At 47.8% G+C, this 15,826-nt stretch overlaps 1 protein-coding gene across 4 annotated transcripts in view; it reads left to right on the forward strand.

The window, feature by feature from the left end:
- Positions 1–15,826, forward strand: part of LOC147008286 (uncharacterized) — a 209,241-nt gene that overhangs the window by 11,576 nt on the left and 181,839 nt on the right. For 2 of the 4 annotated variants that reach the window (XM_085865177.1, XM_085865175.1), the window contains one exon: positions 9,755–9,817. In XM_085865177.1, coding sequence (XP_085721303.1) covers positions 9,755–9,817 — 63 coding nt within the window. The other 2 variants (XM_085865178.1, XM_085865176.1) reach the window with 2 other exon arrangements.

The following is a 15,826-nucleotide window of genomic DNA, read 5'->3' on the forward strand; positions in this document are numbered from 1 at the left end:
TCATTATAAACCCATTTTTTAATTTGATGTTTATATTATAAACTAACTTGTGCCAATAAGAAAATCCTGACAGTGAATCAAACAAATATATCGGTAACACGAGGCACAATAATTTTACAAACCTTGTTTCGCACGTACAACCATACGTTGGCAACCATTGCGCAAACCTGATGGGCGGAGCGGCCTCGTTTTGCATTGAAGTTCCTTGCAGGGGAACTCCGATGATTAATTTTTAAAAATAATGTTACTGTCACTAACTCTGCTGTCATGGCTACCATTAACCAAACCAAACACAGTACTGTCAGAAAGAATAATTCATGAAAGGATATTAAACTCAGTAAAATTAATAATTATATCAAGATGAGAAGACAAGAGAACACCAAAATAATACAAACATTCTGATCATCAAAAATAAATAAATGTTTGTGAACTTGTTTGTGTCCTGCCTTTCATTTACCTGATTTGGGGACATTCGAACACCATGTGACGCTATTTTTACTAAAATCTCACACCGCACCCCGTGACACTCCGTAACGCGAGACCAAACATCCCCTATAATATTACATAAATTTTTCACACCCCCGTCCCCAAACCGTGCCCCTCCCCACACCCTTTCCTCCAAAGATCAACTTGATTGGTGGGCCGGGATTCCTGTTCCTCACGATCAGCGAATCCTTGGACTTGTGTGTGCATCGTGTGGGTTCAAACAAATTCACTTTTAAATGACTCATCGTCCACTTGTTACCCTCGCCAAACGAGAGGGGATTACATTTGGGGTCGCTTGTTTGTCTCTTCGCAAGAAATTGTCTCCGTCTCTCAATTTGTTGAGCTTGAGAGGTCGATGACGTCACGGGTCGTGCCGAGCGTGAGAAGTCGATGACGTCACGGGGCATGCCGACGGTGATGTCGATGACGTCACGGAAGGCGGAGACGATGGCTGGGAATCGTCTCCAACGGTGTACAACCACGTTTGGGTTTGATTTCTGTCTTGTGAATATTAAACGCTGTGCGGTGTATAAACACGACTGGGTTTGATTTCTATCTAGTGAATGTTAAACGCTGTGCGGTGTATAAACACGATTGGGTTCCATTTCTATCTTGTGAATGTTTCACGTGTGGGACAGTGTTTATCTCCCTGTCTATCTGTACAGAGTCCCGCATCGTGAGGACAGAATAACACGAAACATGACACACAGACTCCGCACGTTACAAAGCACCGTGAACGGAAACCGGAAGTGATGTAAGAACGACGTTGCTGTTGCCATTAATTTTAATCGTGTTGTAGTTTTTTCTCGGAACACAATTCAGAGAGGGAACTCGTGTTCCTTCCAGTCTCCTCCAGTCACGATGATCCGAGATCTCTCCGGTGAAGATCACAAAACGAACACCCTGGGATCCACGAGCGGTCTTCGATGGAGGAAACACGGTCGGTCAGGGAGGATGATCCCTCAAACCGCGGGTCCGTGGTCGGGTCACCCGAGGATGAGGATTCTGGACCCGGTACGTGACGTTCACTCCGAACCGACATCTTGTGGTTCGTGAAAGTTTATTATTTACTTCATGGATTGTTTGTGTTTCAGATCCTGTTATGGAGGTGAAGGTCGAGTCCGAGTTCGTCGATGATTCGTTCCCTCCATACGAAGGTTTGAACCACAAACTCATTCTTCATGTTCTCATCAAAATAATAAGAACGAGATATTACTAACTAGATATACTAACTAGATATCTGTGATCACAAAGTGAACACCCCGTCATCCACAAGAGCCTCCATTAGAGGTAACGTCGGTCCGTGAGGCTCTCCCTCAGAGAGGGAACCGTCCATGACTCCTTATCTCCCTCAGAGAGGGAACCGTCCATGGACTCCTTATCTCCTTCAGAGAGGGAACCGTCCATGGACTCCTTATCTCCCTCAGAGAGGGAACCGTCCATGGACTCCTTATCTCCTTCAGAGAGGGAACCGTCCATGGACTCCTTATCTCCCTCAGAGAGGGAACCGTCCATGGACTCCTTATCTCCCTCAGAGAGGGAACCGTCCATGGACTCCTTATCTCCCTCAGAGAGGGAACCGTCCATGGACTCCTTATCTCCCTCAGAGATGGAACCGTCCATGGACTCCTTATCTCCCTCAGAGAGGGTACCGTCCATGGACTCCTTATCTCCCTCAGAGAGGGAACCGTCCATGGACTCCTTATCTCCCTCAGAGAGGGAACCGTCCATGGACTCCTTATCTCCCCCAGAGGGGGAACCGTCCATGACTCCTTATCTCCCTCAGAGAGGGAACCGTCCATGGACTCCTTATCTCCCTCAGAGAGGGAACCGTCCATGGACTCCTTATCTCCCTCAGAGAGGGAACCGTCCATGACTCCTTATCTCCCTCAGAGAGGGAACCGTCCATGGACTCCTTATCTCCCCCAGAGAGGGAACCGTCCATGACTCCTTATCTCCCCCAGAGGGGGAACCGTCCATGGACTCCTTATCTCCTTCAGAGAGGGAACCGTCCATGGACTCCTTATCTCCCTCAGAGAGGGAACCGTCCATGGACTCCTTATCTCCCTCAGAGAGGGAACCGTCCATGGACTCCTTATCTCCCTCAGAGAGGGAACCGTCCATGGACTCCTTATCTCCCTCAGAGAGGGAACCGTCCATGGACTCCTTATCTCCTTCAGAGAGGGAACCGTCCATGGACTCCTTATCTCCCTCAGAGAGGGAACCGTCCATGGACTCCTCATCTCCCTCAGAGAGGGAACCGTCCATTGACTCCTCATCTCCCTCAGAGAGGGAACAGTCCATGGACTCCTTATCTCCTCAGAGAGGGAACGGTCCATGGACTCCTTATCTCCTCAGAGAGGGAACCGTCCATGGACTCCTTATCTCCTCAGAGAGGGAACCGTCCATGGACTCCTTATCTCCCTCAGAGAGGGAACCGTCCATGGACTCCTCATCTCCCTCAGAGAGGGAACCGTCCATGGACTCCTTATCTCCCTCAGAGAGGGAACCGTCCATGGACTCCTTATCTCCCCCAGAGGGGGAACCGTCCATGACTCCTTATCTCCCTCAGAGAGGGAACCGTCCATGGACTCCTTATCTCCCCCAGAGAGGGAACCGTCCATGACTCCTTATCTCCCCCAGAGGGGGAACCGTCCATGGACTCCTTATCTCCTTCAGAGAGGGAACCGTCCATGGACTCCTTATCTCCTCAGAGAGGGAACCGTCCATGGACTCCTTATCTCCTCAGAGAGGGACCCGTCCATGGACTCCTCATCTCCCTCAGAGAGGGAACCATCCATGGACTCCTTATCTCCTCAGAGAGGGAACCGTCCATGGACTCCTTATCTCCTCAGAGAGGGAACCGTCCATGGACTCCTCATCTCCCTCAGAGAGGGAACCATCTATGTACTCCTTATCTCCTCAGAGAGGGAACCGTCCATGGACTCCTTATCTCCCTCAGAGAGGGAACCGTCCATGGACTCCTTATCTCCCTCAGAGAGGGAACCGTCCATGACTCCTTATCTCCCCCAGAGGGGGAACCGTCCATGACTCCTTATTTCCCTCAGAGAGGGAAACATCCATGGACTCCTTATCTCCCCCGGAGAAGGAACCGTCCATGGACTCCTTATCTCCCCCAGAGGGGGAACCGTCCATGGACTCCTTATCTCCTTCAGAGAGGGAACCGTCCATGGACTCCTTATCTCCCTCAGAGAGGGAACCGTCCATGGACTCCTTATCTCCTCAGAGAGGGAACCGTCCATGGACTCCTTATCTCCTCAGAGAGGGAACCGTCCATGGACTCCTTATCTCCCTCAGAGAGGGAACCGTCCATGGACTCCTTATCTCCTTCAGAGAGGGAACCGTCCATGGACTCCTTATCTCCCTCAGAGAGGGAACCGTCCACAGACTCCTTATCTCCCTCAAAGAGGGAACCGTCCATGGACTCCTTATCTCCCTCAGAGGGGGAACCGTCCATGGACTCCTTATCTCCCTCAGAGAGGGAACCGTCCATGGACTCCTTATCTCTCCCGGAGAGGGAAATGTTGATGGTCCGTTCACCCGAGGATGAGGAGTCTGGACCCGGTACGTGACGTTCACTCCGAAGCAAGATCTTTTGGTTCCTGGATGTTTAGTTTTGATGGATTGTTTGTGTTTCAGATTCTGTTGTGAACGTAAAGGTCGAGTCCGACGTCGTTGATGATTCGTTCCCTCCATACGAAGGTTTGAACCACAAACTCATTCTTCATGTTCACACATTAGTTTATTGTTTATCATGATAATTATAACAAGAACAACTAGATATCTGCGATCGCCAAGGAAAGTTTACCCGAGCCTCCCCCATCTTACCCTTGGTAATCGCCGATGACTTACCCTGGGCTCATGATCCAGTGATGGCAAATGTTTGTTTCGACTCTCATTCGACCTTGACCATCAACATTCAGGGATAAAGTGTGAATTAAGATAAAAAATGTTTAAAAAAGAACTGTGGAAAATGTTAAAATCTATAATTCGGTCATGACCTGAAAATAGGTCAAGGTTTAAAAGGTCATGTCAATGCCACGTACTTTTTATTCCCTGAACTGATGCAAAATGGCATTCAGAAAGTCCCAGCCGAATCCGAGAAAAAGTTCGGACATTGACACAGCTCGGACATTGATACAGGTTAGACATTGTTTAAGCTCGGACATTGATGCAGCTCAGACATTGACACAGCTCGGACACTAATACAGCTCGGACATTGATACACCTCGGTCATTGATACAGCTTAGACATTGACACAGCTCAGACATTGATACAGCTCGGACATTGATACAGTTGGGACATTGACACAGCTCGGACATTGATACAGCTTGATACATTGATACACATAGATACATTGAAACAGCTCGGTCATTGATACACCTCGGACATTGATACAGCTCGGACATTGACACAGCTCGGACATTGATACACCTCGGACATTGATACACCTCGGACATTGACACAGCTCGGACATTGACACAGCTCGGTCATTGGTACAGCTAGGACATTAACACAGCTCGGACATTGATACAGCTCGGACATTGACACAGCTCGGACATTGATACACCTCGGACATTGATACAGCTCAGACATTGAAACAGCTTCGACATTGACACAGCTCAGACATTGATACAGCTTGGACATTGATACACCTCGGTCATTGATACAGCTCAGACATTGAAACAGCTTCGACATTGACACAGCTCAGACATTGATACAGCTTGGACATTTATACAGCTTGGACATTGATACAGCTCGGTCATTGATACAGCTTCGACATTAACACAGCTCAGACATTGATACAGGTCAGACATTGTTAAAGCTCGGACATTGATGCAGGTCAGATATTGATACACCTCGGACATTGATACAGCTCAGACATTGACACAGCTCGGACACTAATACAGCTCGGACATTGATACAGGTTAGACATTATTAAAGCACGGACATTGATACAGCTCAGACATTGATATACCTCGGACATTGATGCAGCTCAGACATTGACACAGCTCGGACACTAATACAGCTCGGACATTGATACACCTCGGTCATTGATACAGCTTAGACATTGACACAGCTCAGACATTGATACAGCTCAGACATTGATACAGCTGCGACATTGACACAGCTCGGACATTGACACAGCTCGGACATTGACACAGCTCGGACATTGGTACAGCTAGGACATTGACACAGCTCGGACATTGATACACCTCAGTCATTGATACACCTCAGACATTGATGCAGCTCTGGCAGTGATACAGCTCAGACTTCATCCTCATCCATCCACAACCATTTGATGTTCCTGATCACAGACAAACAAACAGACAGGTGTGAAAACATAACGTCCGTCCACCTTCGGTGCCAGAGGTGATAACTGGAGAGTTCATAGAACACGTTACCCTAAACAGTGTTCATTCAAAACATGTCATGTTCGTGCTGTACTACCCTTGTGTTCACAGGAGGAACCAAGTGATGCTTCATATGAAGGGAAACCATCCCATGTTAAGGGAGGGAAGCTTCATGCTTCCATTGATTGCTGTAGGAGTCTCTGCTTCGAACAACACCGCCATTGCATACTTTTACCGCGCAAAAACAGAACTCAAACTCACAGCGAATGAGCAAAAACTATCAAGAAAACAACAACAAAAAGCTGGAATTTGTTTTGAAATCCATTAATTCGACGTATTGTCTGATGTATGTTCCAACTTTCAGTTCGTTTCAATGAATAGCCTTTGAGATATGAGCGCCGACACATTTCAGATGGACCGACGGACACCAACGTGAATTTTGAGGTTTTTCATTCGAAACTTTACAATGACGAAATGGACGTTACTGAAAGGATTTAGTTCTGAAATTTGTGGCCAATTTGTGGCCAAGTCAAAGCCAAGACATGAATTTTCAGTCCTCTTGTTTAGGCTGCGTCCAGAGAAACCGTCCCATACAAAGAGAGGGACGTTTTGTTCCTCCCTCGATACAGGATTTCAATTGAAATAAAATAATTGTTTGAAACATCGAAAAAAAATCTGGAAATTTAACGCGATTGAAGCACGGTGAAGATACGGCCGAGCGTTGCCCTCATTGGACACGCTGGCTCATGTCTTCCCATGATGGAACGACGGGGACGAACTCCCTTTTCCTCTCCACCATGCTTAATCAATAGAGGAAAACAACCAGACATTTTGGAAAAAAGTTGTTTTTTATGATTTGTAAAGGGCATGTATATACAAGCAGTGTCACGATCGAGAAATCCTTATGCGACGCACGTAAGCCCCCTCGTCGTCAGTCACTTGTCACAGATACGAACAGGTGCCACAGTCATTCTGGGAAAGAGAAGAAAGAGGGAAAGGGAGAGGAGAGAAGAAGAGCCGGTGGGTTTACATGGGTCCAAATAAAAGGGGGGGTGGTGAAATGTGCAATGCAAACTGTTTTGAGAGTTGCGAAGACTGAATATGTGTGGTGTTAGATTAATTGGCGTTAGTGAGGTGTGACAATCAGTGAGCCCTGAAAAGGACGGTTGGTGCTTTGTGTTGATTGTTCGTGCGTCCAGAGGGAATGAGGTGGAACGGAGATGGAGGAGAAGGTTTGTGTAAGTCAGTGAGTTTGGACGACGTGACCAGGAACTCTCTGCTGGATCTGTCCTTCTGCCTGGTGTTGGACTTCGCTCACTTGTGCTTGTTCTCCAGACACCAGCCCGTGTGGTCTCTCCATTCTCAGGTGTACTTTGTTCGGGACTCTGGTTCAGACTTTTAGAAGTCCCGTTCTACGCTTCACCAGACACGCACCTCTTCTCATTTTTCCCTTCTCTCCACCACACTTGCACGTCATTTGCACCTCCTCACTCATGCACCGTAGACACCCCTAGTTTTCCTCCTTCTTTCCCCCACTGAAGCGACTGGGTTCACGCTGGTCCGTCGGTCGCTCCAGGTATCCCAGAGGTCACAATTGCCTCAAGCTGTCTCCATCTTTCTTGCTGTGATAATTTCCTCAGGTGTGTATCTGATGGCGCCTGTCGTGTTATTGTAATTTGATGGCACCTGTCGTGTTGGTGTAAGTTTAGAATGTGTAAGTTATCTGTATCTGGTGAGCTCCACACTGTCCTCTTTTGTAAATAATTGCATTTCTTTTGCCTCACCCCACGAATCCATGCAAGATAATATTGTTGTGGGCCGGGGGTCGGTGGCGATGAACGACCGCGAGACACCCGGAATTAAAAGGTCGTCACCCCAGATAACTCCGGAGTCGACGGGTCACTTGAATGATTTTGGTCGCCAGTATTTCGACGGCGTGAGGTCGGGTCCACTTGTCTGTTCCATTTTCTCTCAGTACTCACTCTGTCTAGCTTCCGGGGAAGCCACACCCTCGGCCGACTCTGTCCAAACCGAGTTGCATGTACCGACTCGGGTCTGGCGTAACCGAGCTGGAGTTACCAGAGCCGCGCCGGTCCCAATGACAACTTACGGCACAAACGGCCTTACTACTTCTCAAGCACACACCATGCTGGGCCAATGGTAGAAACGACAGACAACGAGCTGGTACATTTAACAGGGGTTTATTGCAATAATTGGGAAGCGAGACACAGAGCAGACTTAATCACGAATGGGCAATGAGCAATCAACACTTGAACAGTTCCACTTATAGACTGGGCCCACAGACAGACACATACACCCAAAAGAAATGGACCCCATCAGGTCTTTATTGGACCCTCCATCCGAGGAGGAAAGGTCAGCTGGGGGGGTCAGAGTCTGGTTGTGCACCTCTCCGCCTCGTGCGGTTTGGTCGGTCTTGTTCAGTGGGATTCGAACCCACAGCTTTGACGCATTACCAAGCACCAGGGACGAGGGACATGCGACGGACGCCAGCCAGCACGATGGTGGACGAGACGAGAGGAACCCTTGCGCTGCGAGGACGACCAGAAAACCAGACCAGACGAATGGATCACCAACCGGCCAGGCGAGAGCAGACCAGCGCCAGCGCAGACAGAACGCTCCAAACATTCTCCCTCCCCCTCATGCGCGGGGGCCAGAGGGACCGCCTCTGACGTCACCTCATCCCTCATTGGACAGGGGGGCATGTTGGTTGCCTCGGTGGCCTGCCTTCTTTGGGCGGAGGGCATGTCGATGTCTCCCCCCCCAAATAGCCTGCCCCTCAAAGACGCTGCACAATAGTATCTGACGTTCTGGCTTCCCATTGGTTGGCGAGCGTCGGCCGACGCTCGCTCCTCGCTGGACAAGAGGGACTCCAGGCCCTTTTTTGGAGCGAAAACCAGAGCGCCAGCGACCGATGAAATCCCGCCTACGCACGTGTTCGGCACGCCAGCGCGTGAAGAATGCGAATAGTGCCGAAAGCAGAGGGGGCTGTTGCTGTCGACTCCTTTGGAGGGTTGTTGGGGGATTTTAGATGAAAAAAGACTTTAAGATGAAAATAAGATGAAAATAACCCGCAGCACACACATGAAATTAACCCATTAAACACAGGGAGGAATCAAACTATACACATACTTATCGAAATAACTCAGCTTCGGGACTGCTGTCTGTCTGTGTGCAAAAGGATTCCAAATCCATAACAACATTGCTCTTGCATTAAAACCTTTTATTATTGTGCCACATGCCCTTTCCTCACCATAATTATTAATAGACCTGCTTAATATATGATAAATGTACTTGGCTTGTTCTGTCTTTTTATTGTTGGTTCAGTGTAGTGCACACACACACACACGTTCACCTGGAAGTTCTGTACCAAAAATTTGCTCTTACTAGCTGGTGTGTACTTGGCAGCCCTGCTTGGCTGTACCTGCTACGTTAAGTTAACACAAGTACACATCGAGGGCACGGAACTCGCTTGGTGCGGTCAATCCACCGGAAACTGCCAGGATTGGCGGTACCAATCAGCGTTCGTGGTTGCTTAGCAACTCGCCAGCACGCAGTTATCTGTGCCCGGCGACCTCAGGAACGGGCATTCTGGAGGGACCGGAGGGCTTCTCCTCGTCGCAAGCCTCAAACACTGGATCCACAACAATATCAACAACCAAAGTTGTCTTTTTGGAACACCCTGCAGATCTTTCACCATCGATCATTTTTGGCCTTTTTTATTTGCATTGGTTAAGGATAAGTTTGTTAACCTGGTTAATTTGAGTAAAGTTATCTGATTGATTTGGGCACGGTGACGTGTGTGATTGTGACAATTTCTTGATTCAGTCACGTTGAAGTAAATTTTATTTTTTAATGATTTTTTTTTCTTTCAGATCATGTTGTGAAAGTGAAGATCAAGTCTGAGATCGTGGATGAATCGTCCTCTCAAGACAAAGGTGTGAACCTGATTTTTATCATAAACTAGCGTGGACCGGCTCCCTTCACTCACCTCTCCACACGTCGTTGCAGATTTACTGTGTTGTCGTGATTTACACCAATCATCATCCAAACATTTATTTTATACAAATTTATTTGTAACGTTGGTGATATTTATTATATTTACTTGAAATTTCATTTGTGGTATCAGAAGGTCCAAGTGGCCGAAGTGGTCAAGGGTCTAAGCCCTCTAATCTGTCTGAAGGGTGTAAGGGGTCCAAATAGTGTTAAGATCTGAGGGGTCTTTTGGGTCTTTGGCTTTTGGGTCTTTGGGAGCTTCAGCATCTTTTTGGGTCTTCGGGTCTTTTTGGGTCTCTGTGGCTTTTGGGTCTTGGGGTCTTAAGGGTCTTCTGGGTCATATGTGAGTACATGTCCATGCACATGTAAAATACAGTTTCTGTATAAATCCCAGATTCCTGACCTCACCTGTGTTTGGAGCTTTGGTTTGAACCTCCGCTTGAAGAGCATTAAATTAAACTTTTTAAATTTAGAATTATTCTCACTCAGAGTTCAACGTCATCGCAATCGTCATCACAAGATATTTTAACCCTCACCGATGGAGAGGGTATTGTGTTTGGGTCCGTTTGTTTATTATTCCGCTCCCTCCCTCAGGAGGGAGGAGGATATTGTAATCGTCCGGTTTGTTACTTGACGAAATTTACGATTTTGTTAAGTATGTTGGTCGGTTCAGTTTGTTTGTTTGTTTGTGTGTACGTCTCGCTGTACAGGTCGCATTTCGAGTTGGAATGTCATGGAACTTCACCAATGGACTTATTGGCCACCAGAATAGAACCCTATAACTTTTGGCATGTCAAGGTCAAAGGTCAAGGTCAGGAAAAATTCCTGAAAATCGCAAAAATCCATATCTTTCAGTATGGGCCGATTTTCAAAAATCATGTCTCCGCCAAATCTTAACGGATTCCTTTCAAATTTGAAACATGGACGGAGGAGCGGAGTATCTTTGACTGGATTAAAAATTGGTCACATCCGTTACGGATTACGGAGGTGACAGGTATTTTAATTTAATTTTGTTAGGGTTAGTTTTGTTTTTTTGTTTGTTTACCCTAAAAACTATGTTTAACCCCAAAAATACCTATTATCTCTCAATATTCCCGATGGTACGCGATCTTGTTGAATTTCGTCAAGTCCTGGCCCTATGGGCCATTTTTATTTGTCTGTTTGTTTGTCTGTGGAGGGTGTATCTGTCCACCAGGGCCGATATCGTCTGGTGTGAACAGCCAAGGCGACGTGCCACCTCACGGTAGCTCAATCCGCCTTGCCGCTTGCCCAAGGCACACTGCCGTTGATCCCTTGACAATCGTGGCATGTTGATTGAAATGCCCATTTTGCACTGGCCTTTTTAAAGCCAATATCAAGACATCACGTGCAGCTCATTAAAATCATCCCGTACCTCTTGGCTAATCACTGACAGTCAAAACGGCTGTTCAACAGCTGTGCTATGAAGTGACCATTGAAGGTTCAAGTGACCATCCGTGACCGTTTTGTCTGACAGTGAGGACACTATTGTCCACAAATAAGTTCACACATTTACTACACGCAGTGTTATTGTTGATATTTGAAGGTTTAAAAGATGGTCAGTTTCTTTTGCGTTTCAGTATAGTTAGAATTCATACATCAACCACAACAACATACACCTTCGCTTCTTCCATCATCGCCCTCCCTCATGCGTGACGAACGCAACCGTGGGCGGGGCCCACTCCCTCTTTAGCCAATCGGTAAGGAGAGGGCGTCACATTCGCCCCGTCCCTCACTCAACCCGGCTCGCCTAAACCATTCACCTCGACCAAAAAAATCAATTCCATTTTTTATTATTATTCTTTTTAATCATATAAGAGCACTGAACGAAGTTGCACTCCACCCTCTGGATCATCGGTCCTGTCCAACACTCTCTCCGGTGATCTGGGGAGGGGACACAAAAGGTCCACAAAAACAGAACACTTATAGTTTACATTCCTACTCTAAGCCTTAACGACACTATTTACAGGATATTTACATGCGACTGCATCCCCCAGTGGATGCTAATAAACCCAGCGTTACTTGGGGAGCCAATTTTCAAATTTTCCTCACTAAAATTTTGCGGACCTCATGCCCTTGCTGCACGTTTCAAGGTGTATGGGATTGAGTGGGACTCACACATCTTCACAACACTCACACCATGGTCATCATCACATTTCTAGGTCATGGTCCCCATTTCAATGATTGCAGGCTAAATCCCGTCATGGCCGTGGGGTGGGATACCCCAAGAGGATGGGGGCGTCTCAGGTGCAACCGTGCCCGCAGGTAAGCTTTTGTCCAACCCGGACGTTTCTCCGTCCCGCTCCCTTTGATTCCCACCCACTGGTGGCCATCAGCTCTATCCCCGTACAACACACTGGAAGGGGTCTCACTGGCTCCTCTGGCCTTCCTGGGTCGCCAAGGTCCTACCGCCTTGGTCGCCCAAACCAGACCTTCTCCCAGTTGCCTCCAGACACTGTCACCATCAGCCACCAGGGGTGAGTCTCCTTGAAGGGGGTCGCAATTCCCGCTCGCCGTGAGCCTCGGCAATCCCTGCGGACATGCACATCTGCCCCACCCACAAAACCCACATGACTCCCCCTTCCCCATCGGCCTTACATGTGACACCTGCTTTTCCAGCACTTCACTGACCATGACCTTCCCTGTTACCACACCATGCCCAATTAACATCAACGTGTGCACCATACATTTCACTTCTTAACTTGAAACAACTCACACAGCACTCTTCCTCACCCGATCCACGCACCGGCCATTGGACAGCCACTTGTGCCCGCTTTGTTACCAATTACCCACTGTCCCTATTGTCACTCTCGAACCCAGCAGAACTTACAAACCCAGGACAGTTCCAAGTCACTCACCTTCAGCATCATGGGGCAGGAGGTTGCTTGGGCCCAAGCTCCTGCACAGAAGCGACCAATTTTCCCCTCACACGCTCAATCCAATCCGGAATATCCCGACCCATATAAGAGCTCAATCTGTCACAATGGACTATCTGTGGGAGGGCGTGGTGGCCCATCTGGATTTTGAAAACCACATCGGTTACCTGTCGGAGCACCACACCGGGGCCCTTCCAGGGGGAGGCCAGAAGAGCCAAATGAGGTCTCCAGGGAGGAATCGGGGTGGGGGGGGGTGTGTCCGAGTGAAGGCAAACCCATTCGCTCCCTCGCAAAGTCATGAGCTTTCTCCATGCTCTTACGCATGTTGGTAGCATAACCCTCCACCGAGGTCCATGTTGGGGTTTCAGGTGTCACGCCCAGCCACAAATCAACAGGGTCCCGCATCTCCCGACCTAACATCAGCAAGGCAGGGGTGCAGCGCGTGGCCTCATGCTGCGTGGTCCTGTATGCCATCAGGACAAAGGGGAAATGTTCGTCCCAGTCCTGCTGATTCTGCGAGGTAAAGAGAGCTAGCTGGATGAGCAGAGTTTTATTAAACCACTCCACCATCCCATCCGACTGTGGCCTTATGGGAGTTGTCTGAGTTTTATGAATTTGAAGGAGCTCGCACACTGAATGTAGGAGTTCGGACTCGAAGTTCCGGCCCTGGTCTGTGTGCAGCTCCCTCGGAGTTCCAAAACGGGTGAAGAACCCCTCCACTAGTGCTTGGGCAACCAGCCGTGCTTCCTGGTTGGGCAATGCATAGGTCTCCGGCCATCTGGTAAAGTAGTCCATTGCCACCATAATATACTTGTTGCCTCGGTGGGTGGTGGGTAGGGGCCCGACCACATCAACCGCCACCCTCTCAAGTGGTGCTCCTACATTATAAATTTGGAGGGGGGCCTTACGTGCGCATGGTGGTGTTTTTTCCCCCGGCAGAGGTCGCACCAACGTACCCATTTTTGGATGTCGCTGCCCGAGTTCACCCAATAGAATCTCTGCCTCAATTTCGCTCGTGTTTTGGTTACACCTAAGTGTCCCATCGTTCGTGTTCCATGCACAAGCCCCATCACCTGTTCAAATCCATTTTGTGCAGTTGTTGAAGTCCATTTTGCATAAATGTTAATAAAAACAAATCCATTTTGTGTGAATCCATCCGTCGGAGCCATACTCTGGTGTAGAGCGTTGATGCTGCCGAAGCAGTCTCCTCGGCTATCGGGGACAATCCTGGACGGGTCGCCACTAGTGCAGCAGATTACTGAAATAATCTTTCACTTGGTAGTACAAGCACCAAATTTGGTATACATGTGCTCCAGTACCTATTCTCTCAGAAAAGTACGTTACTCAGGTTGAAAAACAAAACGGCCGCCATTTTTCAAGATCGCCGCCATTTGAAGTGGTTTGAATCTGTGTTTGAGCTAAATTTTGATGGAATAATGCTATTTTAACATTCTATGCATCGAAATATATGTTTTTGAGTTAGAAAAATCCATTTCTGCACTTACAAAATCGTAATTATTGAAAACTAAGATGATATGGCCGGAATTAAATGACGACAGGCTCTTTTGGCACTACATTTTGCAAAAAGAAAAAAAACGAAGAATAATATAGCATATACAGCAGGAAATTATTATCTTTTGATTCACGTGGTGGATTAGTCAATCATTCAGTCCTCACATTTGCATGCACACAACTGTGTACACTTGAGACTGAAGCGATAGCATTTACATCGCCCTCGGCATTCCGTCTTGCAGCCACATTTTGTTAACTGCTGACAACTCTGGGCAATGGGTGGAAGGGTCGTCCAAAAGACTTGCCAGACCTCACCATCTTTCTGCCACCCCCAGTTAGCAGGGCTTTCAGCTTGCATTTTGCACACTGTTGCCTGGCCCCATATGCAGCCTGCTTGGCAGGCAGACCGTTTGACATGCTGTATGAGAGCCGCGCTTGTCGCTGGAATGGCATCATAAGACCTTTGCTTCCGAGCGAACAAGTCCAGTCTTGCCTCATCAACTTTGTCCATAGTGGTGTTCTTGTCATACATGGTGATGACAAACTTCTCAAGGACGTTGTAGTCCGCATTTTCCACGACTGGTGGGTACTGACTTCACTTCTTGAAGACGGGAGTCACTTGAGGGTAAACCTCCCATGCCTGCCATGCAGTTTTTTTTCCTTTTCCGCGAAAACCTGACAGAATATCACAGCCAGTGAAGGCGTGAAAGAACAGCATGCCACTGGATTTGTCTGGGCCAAGATTCGCCACCATGTCATTAGTTGGCAACCACTTAATGAACTGACCCTGGCCAAATTCAACCCACAGCATTTCCATGCCTGCGTCTTGGAGGGTAGCAAAAACACTGACTGCAACAACGAGAACATCTGTGTCACATGAAGAGCATGAGTGAAGATTCTGGAGTCGGCTTCCTCGTGGTTGCAAGGACTTAAGCCATCAAGACTGATGGATCTTTTGGAAAGAGCCTGATCTCCTTTGGTCACAACAACGACATTGTCAGGACACATGGTCACTAACTTATCAGTAAGGAACCCAAAGAGCTCTGTCTTGTTGTTGTCTTCTTTGTTCTTGGCTGCAATGTGTGCCCTCTCTCTATGATACAGAGCTGTTAAGCAAGAGTAGTGGTATTTCAGTTCCAGGGCAACCACATCTCCACCGCTCAACACAGCCAAAAGGTTGCCATCATTAAGATTGCGAGCACATTCATTAAGCCTCTCATTGAGCTCCATGATCATGGCTTGTCGCAACTTTGACTTTGGTTGTATCTTTTCACATAGGAAACACCGTTGCACTTCCATGCTAGTTCTTCGCATTTTTGAGTGCCCTTCTCCTGGATCATTTTGAATTTCAGCTGCTTTTTTAGTGACACGCTCAAGTTTATAGCTGTCAAACATTTTGCAACAATTTTGGTGGTACTTGGCACTATTTCGCCTCAGTGTATCCTCAATACCACCTCCTTCATCCAATCTGGATGGGTCGAACCTGACCGGATAACTGGTGGATTGCCTGAAATTGTGGTAGGTTTTTTGCTATCATGGAATAAC

The sequence above is a fragment of the Eptatretus burgeri genome, chromosome 20 (genome assembly GCF_056783735.1).
Source record: "Eptatretus burgeri isolate ZD-2024b chromosome 20, Ebu_testis_v1, whole genome shotgun sequence".
Taxonomy (NCBI): domain Eukaryota; kingdom Metazoa; phylum Chordata; class Myxini; order Myxiniformes; family Myxinidae; genus Eptatretus; species Eptatretus burgeri.